At 45.3% G+C, this 16,031-nt stretch overlaps 1 protein-coding gene across 2 annotated transcripts in view; it reads right to left on the reverse strand.

The window, feature by feature from the left end:
• The window catches only part of PIK3C3 (phosphatidylinositol 3-kinase catalytic subunit type 3), a 123,916-nt gene that overhangs the window by 90,698 nt on the left and 17,187 nt on the right, over positions 1–16,031 (reverse strand). For both annotated transcript variants that reach the window (XM_079994778.1, XM_079994777.1), the window contains 9 exons: positions 13,070–13,156; positions 11,133–11,228; positions 7,679–7,750; positions 7,185–7,289; positions 5,233–5,325; positions 3,910–4,095; positions 2,000–2,154; positions 1,588–1,678; positions 434–501 (listed from right to left, as the gene is read on the reverse strand). In XM_079994778.1, coding sequence (XP_079850904.1) covers positions 434–501; positions 1,588–1,678; positions 2,000–2,154; positions 3,910–4,095; positions 5,233–5,325; positions 7,185–7,289; positions 7,679–7,750; positions 11,133–11,228; positions 13,070–13,156 — 953 coding nt within the window. The remainder of the gene's footprint in view (positions 1–433; positions 502–1,587; positions 1,679–1,999; positions 2,155–3,909; positions 4,096–5,232; positions 5,326–7,184; positions 7,290–7,678; positions 7,751–11,132; positions 11,229–13,069; positions 13,157–16,031) is intronic.

Consider the following 16,031-nt stretch of genomic DNA (forward strand, 5'->3'; position numbering starts at 1 on the left):
TACTGGTCCCCCGCCCCACTCTAATTAATTTGTAACTGAAAATCAATAAAACACATTTTTTAAAGAAAAGTGGTCAGAAATCTTTCCTGAGGGCAGATTGAGCACCCAGACCAAGTCTGAGGGAGAAACAGCTGGTCTATAGCACCTTTCTGACCTCCCCTAAAGGTCTGTGTTTAGGGAATTCAGAAGTGGCAAACTATGGTATAAGAAGCATGATGCAAACACTCAGCTTTCCTGAGGTCGAGGGGTCTAGGTTTGGTCAATGTCTGGGCTGGGTGGGGGATAAGGGTGAGGAATACTAAGCAGGGGAGAAAACGGACAAGCTTTTGCTCTCCATCGTCTTGCTGGTAACGCACTGCGTCCCACTTGCCGGGAAGCTAGAGTGGCAACATTTTCTGGAGCACAAGGCATCAACCCCCTTTTCTGCACTTACCAATACAAGTAGTTTGCCAGCGTGGAATTCTTGCAGGCTCGCGAGATCAAGAACGTGCAAAGGTCTTGCTGAAAGTACAGGGAAACGTCGCTTAAAGGTTGTGAAACAGAGAAGGACCTTTACGTTCTTAAAACACACAAACAGCTCTTTGGGATATTTATGTGATGGATATGTGCCTCTCTGCTTTCTCCTAGGTAGAGAAAGCTGGAGGGGGAAAAGTCACACACACACACACACACACACACAGGTCAGGTTCAAACATAACACCGGTCACAGTTTGGCACTAAAGAAAGCAATGTTGTGCTCAAACTCCCTGGATAAGGGATACCTATTGCCTTATATGCTATACTGCAAACTGTATGAAACACCTAGGAAAAATATTTAGAGAGAAAGTTAGCAGTGGTAGCTCAACAATAAGGATATGATTAAATATCTGCTGTCTGGTTCGGACAGGTTTGCGATGTCTAATATTCAGAGTGCAGGTTGCTCAACTTAGGTTTCCCTCGTTATTTAAGAAGAAGAAGAAGAGTTTGGATTTGATATCCCGCTTTCACTCCTCTTCAGGAATCTCAAAGTGGCTCACATTCCCCTTTCCCTTCCTCCCCCACAACAAACCCTCTGTGAGGTGAGTGGGGCTGAGAGACTTCAGAGAAGTGTGACTGGCCCAAGGTCACCAAGCAGCTGCATGTGGAGGAGCGGAGACGCGAACCCGGTTCCCCAGATTATGAGACTACCGCTCTTAAAAACTACACCACACTGGCTCTCAAGATTCTGGTTTTTTATGCATGTTTTCTTTATTGCATAGGTCAACAGAATTTTCCTTCCCCCTCCGCACCTGCCCTCTAAATCTCTTCTATGGCTTTCCCCAACCTTTGGGGGCAGATTTGGGGTACATGGGGAGAGGAGAGGGCAGGGAACTTCCGTCATAGAAATGGAAATCCTCGCAACTACTTTGTTGTAGATTGCCCTGTGAAACCCAAGACTCCTGCAAAGTAGGTCACAGTATAATTCAGGTGGGGTTGGGGCCAACGTATCTCACAAGAGGCTGCTCTGAGAGATCATGGTTGAGCTCAGAATTGAAAACTGGAACCTCCCCAGCTCCAACAGAGCCCATTCTCTTAAAACTTAAGGGTTCCTGTCAGTATTTTACTCACCTCAAGGTTTTCGCTGTCAGCAGGCTCCTTTGATTTTGCTGCAGAAGGTGGGGAGGAGATGAGAGGCAAGGGGCTCGTGATGATCTGAGAGCTGACAGGAGAATGGAAATAAATGGAATTTTAAGGCCTCTTTTCTCATGGGAGGCTGTCTTAACCCAAGGCAGACCCTTGAGTCCATGCAGTCTAGTATATTTTTTTTCTTTTTATTATTTTTTGGGGGAGAACCTCAGGTCCACATGAGGATCCCCAGCCCCCTCTATCAGGCTCCTGGGAATCTTCTCAGGCTGAACATGCTCCTTCTCAGTCACACCTGCTCTCCCCAGGAAGACAGAATGCAAAACTATGCAGTCTATAAAGTTGAGTAGGCAAGACTCTCTACTCCCCTATGGACCTCCAGTAGTCTCTCGCCTACCTGTCTATTTCTGCAGGATTGGCCCCAGACGTCGCCATGCTTTCTGTCATGGATCCCTGACTGTCTTTCTTCGTAGGTTCCAACCCATTCTTGATGTCGTCGAAGTTTTCATACTTCAAGGCCTGGACCAGCTGGAGCAGATACATCAGGAGATCCTGAATAAGGAAGAGGACAACAGCGGTCTGTTAAGCTGCCGGGATCCCAAGATTTTTGGAAGCTAACCTATCTTGCTTATTTACTTGCTTCTTTCTCCGTGAGTTTAGGTAAAAAGTGCTTGTGCAGTTGGGTTTCCCAATGGCGCCTTCGGTTGGCCACTGTGAGAACAGCCTGCTGGTCTAGATGGGACGTTGGTGTGATCCAGCAGGGCCCCAAATGCTGTTGGACTACAACTCCCATCATTCCTGACCGCTATCCATGCTGATGGGAGCTGGTGTGAATTACAATTTGCATCATATGAAGGGAACCTTTTAAGCCACCCTTCCATTAGGCAACTACACCAACTACAATCAATTGCAACATCAAAACGATCAAACCCCATTGCACTCAGACATAAGGCTAGGGCATTTTAAAACCAGCATTGGGCACACGGCCCAATCGTTGTACACATGGCCCAACTGTCCTAACCCAACAGCTCACATTTTAATGTCTAAACACCACGCTGAAGAAAAGTATGTCTTCAGAGCTCGTTCCACAGAAGGCAGCAATGTAGCTCACCCTGGAACTAAATTCCATAAATATTGAAAATTAGGAAAGGGGTGAATAAAAGAGGATGGATGCAGTGAGGGAGATGAAAAAGGGAAGGAAGAGGGAGGGGAGGAAAGAGAGGGGGAAGGGAGAAAACACATACAGTCGTACCTTGGAAGTCAAACAGAATCCATTCTGGAAGTCCGCTCAACTTCCAAAATGTTCAAAAACCAAATCACGGCTTTTGATTGGCTGCAGGAAGCTCCTGCAATCAATCAGAAGCTGTGGAAGCCCTGTCAGATATTCGTCTTCCAAAAATAGTTCGCAAACCAGAACACCCACTTCTGGGTTTGCGGCATCTGGGAGCCAAAACTAAGCTGTTCGAAAACCAAGATGCGACTGTACTGGGATAGCTCAGTCGGTAGAGCATGAGACTCTGACACTCAGGGTTGTGTGTTTGAGCCCCACGTTGAGTGAAAGATACCTGCATTGTAGGGGGTTGCACCCCCGCCCATCAGATGTCAAGGAGATAAATAACTGCACAACTTTCAGCAGACATCTGAAGGCAGCACTGTATAGGGAAGTTTTTAATGTCTGGTGTTTTATTATGTTCTTATAACTGTTGGTAAGCTGCCTGGAGTCAGATGGGCAAGGTACAAACAAACAAACAAAATGATCCTTGTGGTCTTTTCCAACTCTACGTTTCTATGATCCAGGTGTGGTACGCTGGTTTGACATCAACTGATAGGAAGTGCCTACAGAGGGTGGTGAATACAGCACAAGATATTATGGGCTGTCCCATGAATCCAGAGAGTGAGGGAAATTCTCAGAGATGATTCACACCCTGGCCAGCACTTTCTTGATCTCCTGCCCTCAGGCAGAAGATACAGAAGCATGATTAGTCACACCAACAGGTTAAAGAACAGCTTCTATCTGTGGGCTGTTAGGCTGCTGAATGAAAATATATCAACAGGGCAACTGACTTTCAGGTTTGGTGTGTGTGTGTGTCAGTAAACGAGGGGAATTAAGACTAAGAGCTGAGTGGGGGGTGCTCGTGTAATCTCACAAGTTGTACAAGTGACAATAAAGTATTTCAATTTCAAAAAGTATTTCATTTTCAATTTCAACTTCGATTCTACATGCCAACCTATGGAAAAAGTCAGTCACACATGTCTGGTTGAATCTAACCGGAACGCAGGACAAGTGACAGCGGGGCATTCCCACACCTCATCGTCTGCCTGCTGCAACCTAGCGACGGCGTAACGCCGGACTGTGGTGTTGGTGAAGTGCGAGGACAAGAGCTCCAGGGAGTCCTCCACGTCCATCGGCTTCCACTTCCCCAGGAGCTCCAGAGCCTGCTTCGCTTCCTGCGGGAGATACCAGTTGACGCACTTCAAGAACTTTGTCAATGCCTGGAAGACAAAAGCTGCAATCACACAGGGCCTCCTTCCTCCTACTGAACTAGGCATGGCCATTTCCAACTTCATCCCTGCCTTTAAAACAACAGAAGCAACACAGCAATGGCAACCATAAAGGCCCGTGAACAGGATCCAAATCACAGCAGGATCAAAGGCTTTTTTATTGGCTTAGCTGCAATCTCATGCAACGGTCTAAGAGTCGTTGTCATTTTGTTTCTTTTCTTGTCTTGCTGCCATTCTTTTTCCTCACTATGCTTTGAGGAGATTTCACCCCTCCCATATCCAAGAATCTGCTGATGTTCTCTGCTGATTCTTCAGAGAGGAGGGGCTGTTTCTGCTCTCTACTTATTCTGCTCCAGCCTCACATCAAAGTGTTGGAGAGAGACTGAGTGTTAGAGAGAGATTGTGTGTATAGATAAGGTTGGTGCTAAGAGCAGCTGCAGACACTCAGTGCAGTTCAGCATCTTTCGTTTAGACCTCATTTAGCTCTGTATATAGTTGTGTATTATAGTTGTAGATAGAATAAAGAAGATATTCAACAGAGCTGCTCTCCGAGTCGTTTATGCTCTGCTGTACTCTGCTGTGCGACGACTGTCTTCTTGTGGAAGTGAATCCGGTGCTCACAACTCTAAGCTGTGAGTCCACAGCACTTTGACCTGTTCCTGTGCAGAAGGTGGTCTCTGGAAGTGCTACCCAGCTTCAATCCCGAGGTGGAAAGCCTACAGACTGCAGGGGCCGTGGTAGGATATTCAGCCTTTCACATGGTTGCAGGATAGCAGAATGCGCAGAACAACAGAATATTTTAAAATATTTCAAACTGCACACATCCACAGAGGAAGGAAGGAAGGATTTTTAAAAACACCCACTCACACCCAGACACATGTTTCCATGTTTTGATGCCTGCAGCATTAAAACGCACAGTGGTACCTCTAGTTACAGACTCAATCCATTCCGGGGTGCCATTCACACCCTGAAAAAGTCCATAACTAGAGTACCGCTTCTGCGTTCACATGCGGCGCGATACAGAGCTTCTGCACATGCGTTTGCAAGCTGAAAAGACACAACATGAACCCAACGCAACACAAGTTATGGCTGTAATTATAAGAATATAAATTTAATTCGGGCACTTGCCTTTTCCTGATGAGTGAGATAATATCGGAATTTCCAGACGAGGTCCTGCTCTTCGTAAGTCAGCTGCTTCGTTGGGGGATAGCTCACGATGATCTAAATAAAGAGTAACTCATGGGTTTATTTTATTTGGACCAAAGGGGTGGGGTGTTGTGCATCACATCTTAAGCACACAAACACCAAACCTCTAAAATGATACCTATTAATAACATGGAGGAGGTCAGAAGTGCCTCCTCATCTTCTGCCTCATTTGTATTTATTTATATACTGCTAATTCCTAAATAAAATATCAATGCAGTACAAAACCCATACAATAAAAAAAAAATGAAAGGTTAAAATCAGAAACCAGATTTTACTATTGTGGAACAGTGTATTCTTAACTTGCCCATATAAGCCAGACAAAAAAAGAAAAGTTGAGAACTGCAGTTTCAGTTTACAGCGGTACCTTGGTTCTCAAACACCTTGGTACTCAAACAACTTGGAACCCAAACACTGCAAACCTGGAAGGAAGTTACAGATAGGTAGCCGTGTTGGTCTGCCATAGTCAAAACAAAATAAAAAAATTCCTTCCAGTAGCACCTTAAAGACCAACTAAGTTAGTTCTTGGTATGAGCTTTCGTGTGCATGCACACTTCTTCAGATACAGATTCAGATACAGATACAGATTCAGACACTTCTTCAGATACAGATTCAGGTGTATCTGAAGAAGTGTGCATGCACACGAAAGCTCATACCAAGAACTAACTTAGTTGGTCTTTAAGGTGCTACTGGAAGGAATTTTTTTATTTTGTTTTGACTCTGGAAGGAAGTGTTCTGGTTTGCAAACTTTTTTCCGAAGCTGAACATGCTCCCTTTTGAGTGTCACGCTTCTGATTTGAGTGCCACATTTCCGTTTTGAGTGTTACGCTGAGGTCTGTCTGCTTTTGCTATTTATTTTGCATTCTTGTGGCTCTTTTTGTTTTGTTTTTGTGACTGTGTGGAATCCAGTTCAGCTATGAATTGATTGATTGTGTGATGGCAGTATGCTGTTTATTGCTTTCATTTTATGGATCCATGGTCTCGTTAGATAGTAAAATTCATGCTAAATTGTTGTTTTAGGGGTTGTTTTTAAAAGTCTGGAATGGATTAATCCATTTTGCATTACTTTCTATGGGAAAGCACGCCTTGGTTTTGGAACGCTTTGGTTTTGGATGGGACTTTGGAACAGATTAACGAAGGTAACACGGTATAAGAACCTGGAACCTTCTGTTCTTCAGCCGAACAAAATCTGCATTGGCAGCTACTTGCTTCTGCTATCGGTTCTCTTTGCACCAATTAGCCCCACTTCTTACGAACACTTGATCTGGACAAGAGGCTATCTTGAGCATTCTCGCCAACCCGCAACTGCTTTCAGGCTGCTCCTTAGTCCTATCATCAGGGGCTTATCTCAGGTGGCCCCTTGAAGCTGATACTTCAGATCAATTGTATTCTCCATCCAAATAAACTGAAGTCACAGCTCCAACATCTCCGATATCCAGGCTACCAAGACACCAGAGAAAAACTGGTGCTGGATTTGCAATCAGCCAGCAAAATGTGGCTGAAGAACAACGTGTTTTGATGCAATGATTGCAAACCATAGTTTGGGCTAACTTTGAAGTCAGAACAAACAAACCATTGCTATGCCCTCTGGAGGCTAACCTCCTGCAGGAGTGCTGAGAGGCTGGGAAATGCAAACAGATAAGGTGCTCTAAACTACAGCTTGCCTGTACTGTTTGGAAGTCTTAACCAAGCTTTAGGTTTGCAAACTGTGGTCAGCGCTAGCCATAAATCAGTGTGTGGTGCCTTAATCTGGTCAGTTTGAGAGGGTGAAGCTGAAAATCAGGGTACAGGTAGCACACACAATGTCTTGACTTTGCATTTCAGGGGCTGCCGGTCAACAATATCCAACATCCGTTCAAAGGTGTGGGGCAACATACGTTGAGCTGATCTCGGGTAGCAGCGTTGGGCTTGAGATCGTGGTCAGAAGGTCCGCTTCTTAAACTCCGAGCAAGCTTGTGGTGTTTCCTTTCCACTAGGTTTTCCTTCAGTAAACAAAAGTTAGTTGAGAGAGCAGGAAAATAACCTTGCATATACACAACAGTTTATTCCGCTTCCTCAACGTTCTCCTATTATTAACTTCTGCATTATATCTGAGTGTTTGCATGACTTAAAAGCCACCTTTAGAAGCTATCTGAAGACACCCCTGTACAGGGAAGTTTTTAAATGGTTTATGTTCTACTGTGTTTTGAATATTTTGTTGGGAGCCGTCCACAGTGGCTGGAGCAATCCAGTCAGATGGGTGCCATATAAATAAGAAGATTATGATTACTTACGGGAAACTGAGGCATCCTCATTTGTACATGAATACACATTCCCCATTTCAGCATACCCTTGCCGTTCCACGGACTACGTTGTGCAGAAAAGGACTCACCATAGACATCTGTGGATCTGGAACCTTGACGATCTCAGAGCTCGTTAAAATGGGTGATGACTCATCGCCGTCCTAGGTGACAAAGCCATTCAGAGAAAGGAACATTAAATCTCTCAGCTGATAAAGATCAATGTGGCTTGTCAAAGGGACTTAATGTGTTCCAGAGACAAGATTTGGAAACTCAGCTCTTGAGCCGCAGTACCTTAAAGAAAGACACAGCATGGGTGGAAGTGAGGGGGAACATGGAAATCTGACCTTGTGGGGAAAGAGACAACACAACAAAGCAATGGAACGGAAACACATTTTGAAATACGCAATGGCTAGGATATGTTTTCGAATAATCTAGCAGGTTCATCAGTACACACCCAAAGTCAAGGCTATTTCAAGATATCTCCCTTCCCTTCTGTTTTGAAGAACAAATCCCCAGCTCAGGCACATCTTGTTGCACATTCATGAGAATGCCATCAGAACAGAAACCACACGTTCCCTCTCCACTTTCATGACACAGAGAGCAGGACTATAACAGAGCATACAGTCTGTATTCTGGCCTTCCTCCGAAGGAGGTCCATAGGGGAGCGCCATACAGAAGGTGATCCCAGTCCATTCCCAGTTGCATCAGCCCTGTAAGATAGGCTAGTTTGAGAGAGCGAGAGAGACTGGGTCATCCGAGGCCTGCCCAATTTGCTTCACTGCTTGACAGGAGATTCAAACTCAAGTGTTCATTTGGGCCCTGCTAGGACCACGAAGGGACGCAGGTGGCGCTGTTGGTTAAAGCCTCAGAGCCTAGGGCTTGCCGATCGAAAGGTCGGCGGTTCGAATCCCTGCGGCGGGGTGCGCTCCCGCTGCTCGGTCCCAGCGCCTGCCAACCTAGCAGTTCGAAAGCACCTCCGGGTGCAAGTAGATAAATAGGGACCGCTTACCAGCAGGAAGGTAAACGGCGTTTCCGTGTGCGGCTCTGGCTCGCCAGATGCAGCTTTGTCACGCTGGCCACGTGACCCGGAAGTGTCTCCGGACAGCGCTGGCCCCTGGCCTCTTAAGTGAGATGGGCGCACAACCCCAGAGTCTGTCAAGACTGGCCCGTACGGGCAGGGGTACCTTTACCTTTACCTTTACCTTTAGGACCACGAAACCATCAGCTTCAGCAAGCAGTTCAGGAGTCACAATAAACCAAAAACAGAGGGACGCAAGTGCCGCTGTGGGTTAAACCACGGAGCCTAGGGCTTGCCAATCAGAAGGTCGACGGTTCGAATCCCCGCGACGGGGTTAGCTCCCGTTGCTCTGTCCCTGCTACTGCCAACCTAGCAGTTCGAAAGCACGTCAAAGTGCAAATAGATCAATAGGTACCGCTCCGGTGGGAAGGTAAATGGTGTTTCCGTGCGCTGCTCTGGTTTGCCAGAAACGGCTTAGTCATGCTGGCCACATGACCTGGAAGTTGTACGCTGGTTCCCTCGGTCAGTAAAGCGAGATGAGCGCCACAACCCCAGTCGTCCGCAACTGGACCTAACGGTCAGGGGTCCCTGTACCTTTACCTTTAGGACCACAAAACCATCAGCTTCAGCAAGCAGTTCAGGAGTCATAATAAACCAAAAACAGATGTAAACTACAACCCTCTGTCATCTTGTGCCGACTGCCTGGAACTTTGTATGGAATTTCTGTGATAGTTACATGAGACCAATAGAAGTACATATATAAAATTTAAAAAAGGTAAAGGACCCCTGGATGGTTAAGTCCAGTCAAAGGTGACTATGGGGTTGCAGCACTCATCTCGCTTTCAGGCTGAGGGAACTGGCATTTGTTCACAGATAGCTTTCCAGGTCATGTGGCCAGCAGGACTAAACTGGACACCGTGACGGAAACCAGAGCACACGGAAATGCTGTTTACCTTCCCGCCGCAGCGGCACCTATTTATCTACTTGCACTGGTGTGCTTTCAAACTTCTAGGTTGGCAGGAGCTGGGACAGAGCAATGGGAGCTCACCCCGTCATGGGGATTCGAACTGCCAACCTTCTGATCAGCAAGCCCAAGAGGCTCAGTGGTTTAGACCACAGCGCATACTTCTGTTGTCTCCCGAGAGAGACGAATGCCAACCATAGCTGAGACCTTTGGATGATGAGATTAAAGGAAACATCACATGCTATAAATTACATCACATGCTATAATTTACTCAAAGAAGAAAACAGCAATGGCTCTTTAGCCAATGTGAGTATTATAAAATTACCGGACTGTTTTGGAACACAAATCCTGGAGTGTGTAAAAGGGACCAGAATGAAGAAATATTAAGAAGAGCAGGGTCTCAGATACATTCTGCACCCCCAGACAGTTTAGGGGCATCCATCGTCTGCATCTTATGCAGCTTTGCCTACACAAGTAGTGAAAATAGCATAAATGAAAACTGCATCCCTTTAGTCCAGTTCCTGATCAATATAAGGTTTATGCAATCATTTTTCTTCTTGTCTGCTTGCTTACTGCTTATTTATTTCTTATCCAACCCTTCTTCACACACTCCTACCCAGCTGAAAACATCAGGATTCTGGAAAGCAGTTACTGACTGGGCAACAGTCAACAATCCTACCAAAATACTAGGATACTAGATTTTGTTAAGGGCTGGAGGAAGTTAGGAAGAGGCCAGATCTTCAGTTAGGGTGGGAAACAGCAAGCACTTGATTTAATTGCTTGTTGATATATCTATCAGAAAAAAAAAAAACTATCAGTGCAACCACACACAGAAACAAATGCCATTTCTAAGCTATGTTTTTTTCCAAATGCATTATAACGTTATATTACAATGCTTTGAGTTGTTTTTCCCACTCTTTAAATTTCATATTATGATGATGAACATGCCTTACAATTTTGCATCTGTGGTTATAGTTATGCCCCATGCCCTGCCACTCTGGGTTTGCAAATGAGCAAAGTCAAACTTTAATAAAATAATTAATTACTTTAAAAAATGTGTAAGAGCACAACCATGTAACATAGCCCTTGAACATAGCCCATGCATTTTTGTAAAAATCCTCTCCAACCCTCTAATCATTTGAAATAAAAGAGTCCTGCAAGACTTATCTACACAAGTTTTAAAGTTGTGATGGTGGGGGTGTTTATTAGAAGGGTTTTTTTGTGGGGGAGGGAAGGGGGTTGAGGGCAGGAAACAAAGGAGGAAAGCTGGGCCGGTGAATCTGAAGATTGTTAAAATTACTTGCACTTATCAAAATTCTATAAACCTGAAGTGCATTACATGAATGACTGGAACACGCAATCACAAGACAGCTTCTGTCTTTGATTTGCATGCTCACATAAGTGCCAGCTGGCAGCTGTGTCTGCTAGACTGTCCTGGGGGGGTGGGGGAATAAGTATTCCACCGCCAGCCCCGGCACGAAGGGAAACATGCAAATTTGTTTGCCTGGCGCTTGAGATACAAAAATAAACAAAAACGTAAAAGCTCGTGAAAGATGCGTACCTTCTCGTAATAAACTATCCCGTATTCTTTGTCATCGCATTTTGCGCAGCGGAATTCAATCATCAGATACATAAAGTTGGAACTGCGCTTCTCACTCTGAAAGCAAAGAGAGAGGGGGGAGAAAGAGATTTAATGCCAGGATAAACTGCGCTGAGAAGGAAACACCCGTTGCTTGTGGAAGGGGGAAAGAATGAATTATCTCCTGCGCAGGCAACTTATAGATCAGATCTCCATGCTGCTGCTGCGGCACCTTGGTTTGTGGTAACCCAAAACTGGGACAGCTAAACCGACTGAAACTTCCAAAGTTGCTACAAAGAAGGGTGTGTTTTTTGGCGGGGGGAGAAGCACAATGATGGCAGGCTGTAGATGTTATAAAGCATGGAGGTTTGGAGTCTCTGCTTCTCTGTAGACCCACTAATCCCAGGTTTTGCGAACTTTGTTCTCCAGTTGTTGCTGGACTACAACGCCCATCAACCCTGACCACTGGTCCTGCTGGCTACAGATGATGGGCTAGACTTGGACGACAAGTCTGAGAAACACTGCACTAATCTGTTGGGTATTGGGGACCCACTATCAGGTCACGGCTGGATCTAAGTTGGGTTGCAGGAGAAGCAGTACAATGCAAATATATGGTAAGAACGAGGAAGAGGTGAGTCTCCAAATTCATGTGTTGATTAAAGATGGGCCCCAGGTCAGAAAAGACTGGGGACGACTGCACTAATGTGTCTCCTCTTTTCCAGGCTAAACATACCCAGCACCTTCAACCTTTCCTCATCAGGCTCGGTTTGATTATCTTGGTTGCCCTCCCCTGCACACGTTCCAGCTTGTCAATATCCTTCTTAAATTGTGGCACTCAGAACTGGACACAGTATTCCAAGTATGGTCTGACTTAGACAGAATAGAGTGGTACAGTGGTGCCTCGCAAGACGAAAAGAATCCGTTCCGCGAGTCTCTTCGTCTTGCGGTTTTTTCGTCTTGTGAAGCAAGCCCATTAGCGGATTAGCGGATTAGCGCTATTAGCGGCTTAGTGGATCAGCTGATAAGTGGCTTAGCGGATCAGCTGTTAAGCAGCTTAGCGGCTTAGCGGATCAGCTGATAAGCGGCTTAGGGCTTAGAAAAAGGGGGGGAAAGGGGAAAAAACCCGCAGGAACTCGCAAGACATTTTCGTCTTGCGAAGCAAGCCCATAGGAAATTTGTTTTGCGAAGCACCTCCAAAACGGAAAACCCTTTCGTCTAGCGGGTTTTCCGTCTTGCGAGGCATTCGTCTTGCGGGGCACCACTGTACTATCACTTCCCTTGATCTGGACACTAGACTTCTATTGATGCAGCCTAGAATCGCATTAGCTTTTTTTGCTGCTGCATCACATTGTTGACTCATGTTAAGCTTGTGGTCCACCAAGACCCCTAGATTCTTTTCACATGTACTGCTGGTAAGCCAGGTGTCCCCCATCTTATATTTGTGCACAGAAACTGATCCGTTTCCAGCCTTTGAAGTGAGAAACTTCAGAGCCCAGAGGGCCGAGTTTTTAATTTAACACCCTAATCATCAGAGTTGCAGTTTTCGGCTCTATAATCAACCCCCAGCCCTTGTTTTTATCCCTCTCTTCCGTTTTACTTTTAAACTTTTTTTATGGCTTCCTCTAGCGCTGAGTCCTGTTGTTTTAATATTGCTTTATCTCGTTATCTTATTGCTCTAACTCCCCCATATTGCGAGGTTGCAAGAAGCTGGGCTGGGCACTGCCAAACGAAAGGTCGTCGTGTCAAACTTTATTAGATACAAGCTATAAATTAAGGAAGAGAAACACCCTAAACATTTGCATGGAGTGCGGGTGGAGACTGGGTGCGCCTCCTGAATTACAGACATCCTGGTGCGCCGAGGTTTTTGCATCAGCAAGGCTCGAAAGCTCATTAGAAGCCCAGTGCCCCCTATGACCTACCTCATTGATCATCTCGATCTCACGAAAGGTCAGTCTGTCCAGCCAGTCGACTTTGACCATGTGGCCTTGTCGGTGAGATTTGGTGAGCTGCCATGAGTGGAAAGAGAAAGAGAGAGGCATCATTCTGAATTCTGATCACAGAATCGTAGAGTTGGAAGGGATTTCCAAAGGTCATCTAGTCCAACTCCCTGCAACACAGGAACTGGTTGTTTTGAAGACAACCGAAAATTGCTTTAAACTAAATATACATGGCATGTATTTCAAGCCTCGGCAAAACAGTTCAGCTGCCTTTATAACAGCCAGCATGTTCCCAAAATTCAGAGCATGTTAATCAAAGGAGCTGGGGGAGAGAGATAGTTAACCTATTCAAAAAGGTCACAATCCACCTTAAAAAACAGTGTTCAGTCCCAAGGGTTTTGATGGGAGAGGTGCTCAGTGGAATTCCAAGCATGCTTCCCCAAGAATTAATTACCACACAGAAAGTGTGCTTAGCATTGCAACTTTGCATGCTCAACCCTCTTTCTGGAATCCATGAGACTGGAGGTGGGGGAAGCATTCCCAAATTGTTCATTACAGAGAACCAAGGCTGCGTTGAGATGGCAGTTTGTTCCACTACTCTTGACATTTCTCTGTCGATTTCCACATCTCAGTTGAGCTTTCACACAATGCACAAGCCAACTCCTGCAAATATGGCAGAACGCAAAAGAAGTTGAGAACTTCCGGAAAACAAACTGCTTGCAAACTGCACAGAAATGAGTGCTAAACTTGTGGAACATATTCCCAGGAGTAGCTTCTGTGTGGTGTGAAACCTCAAATACAACGCGGAAATCAGCAGCTGGAGGAAATGGAATAAACTGTTGTGTGGATGCAGCCAACATTGGTGATGTCAGGAGTCACATGGATAGTCTTCAATTAAATCATTGCATAGATTAGCACGAGTGCAAGAGGATTTTTCTCCCTCCTGCCTCTGTGCATCCCCTATGCCATCTCCAGATCTGCAGGAACTTCCAGCACAGATTTAGGGGGTGCATGGGGGGAGGATGAAGGAAAACATTGTGTTGTGCACGGATAAATCTTTGTGCTGATGGAACATTCACCTGAGCACTATGTTGGATAAAGCCCAATATTACTTGCAGTGAACCTGTCTCTGGACATAAATTAAAATGACAGGGAAAGGGAGCTGCAACCATCTCAGTTGAGTCACATCCATGGGTCTTCTCCAGCGGCTGGACACAATATCCTTTTGCAAGATTCAGAGAAGTAAACCCACACTGTGTCTACAATCTCTGAATCTGAGGCTTCCTTTAACTCTCACAAAGAGTGGGCTTTGACACACTTACTGCCCTTATTGACATTTTAAAGGCAGCTAAGTTAGCTTCAAAGGTGAATCATGTGTTGCGTCGGTGCAATACCTGGTGGTTGCAAGATGCGTGCAGGACCGGATTTAGGTTTGATGGGATCCTAAGCTACTGAAGGTAAAGGGGCCCTTTATATGTACAGCTGTCTTTTGTCAACAACAAATTATTGCTGTTTTTTTTTTTTCAGTTGAATATATGCTATATGGCAATTTATGGACCTAAAAAGTATCTAACCAGTGAAATTTTAGGGAGCAGGCTAGCAGGCAGGGCCCATTACTTACATCATAGGAGCCTACACAACACAAAACGTTGTTGCTGTACGTAGGTTTTATCTTATTTTTTATCTTATATTTTGGAAATGTACATCCAGGGTTTTTTTCTCCTTAATTTTTTGGGGGCCCCCCAAGAGAGTGGGGCCCTCAGCTATAGCTTATTTAACTTATACATCTGCTCAGTCCACAAAGAGGGTTTGGATTGCAACCTACCTAAAGATTTTCCTTTTGCAGAAGATTGGAAAACATTTATTGAATACATGGAAAATAACTGTATGCAGCTGAAAACGCTGGCAGCATTAAGATAAATTCAACCGAGTAAATAATTTTTGATGGATGCAAAAGTGGGAAATTGATTTGAACGGTTATGCAGGGATGTAAGATATGTAAAATGACCCATGGAAAGAGAAGAACGGAAGTCATTGGGTATTTTAAAGTTTGCAAAATGTTTATTTGAAGTTGTAAAACAGAAAATGTAATAAAAAATACTAAAGAGTAAAGGTTTTCCTTCTGCAAAACAAAAAAAAAACACCCAATAACCCAGACACCAAGTCTAAAACAAAAGCTTGAGATCGACCCTGTATGAAGACTTCAGTGGCGTAGCGTGGGTTGTCAGCACCCGGGGCAAGGCAAGTAATTTGCACCCCCTAACCCGTGGATTTGCGCCCCCTAACCATAACCCCCAGATGTTGCGCCCGGTACGGCCGGCCCCCCCTGCACCCCCCACGCTACGCAACTGGAAGACTTGCAGATCTATAATTTGTGGAAGTAAATTCTGTGCTGCAAAATAACCTTCACCTCAACCATCCTCATAGCTAAGCACAGTGGCTGGACCTTTAATATTTATCATTTACGTTTTCAAGAGCTTCGTTAACGTAGAACAATACTCAAAATTTACCGAATTAGGGGGAAACGGCATATAATGAGATGGTTCAATTTGCACAATGCAGCTCATCTGCAAGAATCAGCTAGGCCAGAGTGCACTTGCTCAATCAAGAGTAATACACACTTCCAAAGGCCTCAGAGAATTGGGCAAAACAGCCTCAAGAAACCCCCACTGTGCCTGTGGCTCACAAGAGGACCCTCCCTTGGTAGCTTCGGACCCAAAGGCGGTCTACAGAGGATTTCAACAAAACGTGCGAGACAGAAACACACATGCCCCACTCCCACCCCCTGGTGAACTCAGCCCCAGCGGCCACGTATTATGCTTGACAACCGCTGAATTTTGCAGTCCCGGGCACACAGCCGAAACACATTAGCATAATATCGCTCGAAACAAGACGCACTTGGGGATAGGAGGCTCGAAGCAAACACAAATCCATACAGGTCAAG

The sequence above is a fragment of the Podarcis cretensis genome, assembly GCF_951804945.1.
Source record: "Podarcis cretensis genome assembly, chromosome: 11".
Taxonomy (NCBI): domain Eukaryota; kingdom Metazoa; phylum Chordata; class Lepidosauria; order Squamata; family Lacertidae; genus Podarcis; species Podarcis cretensis.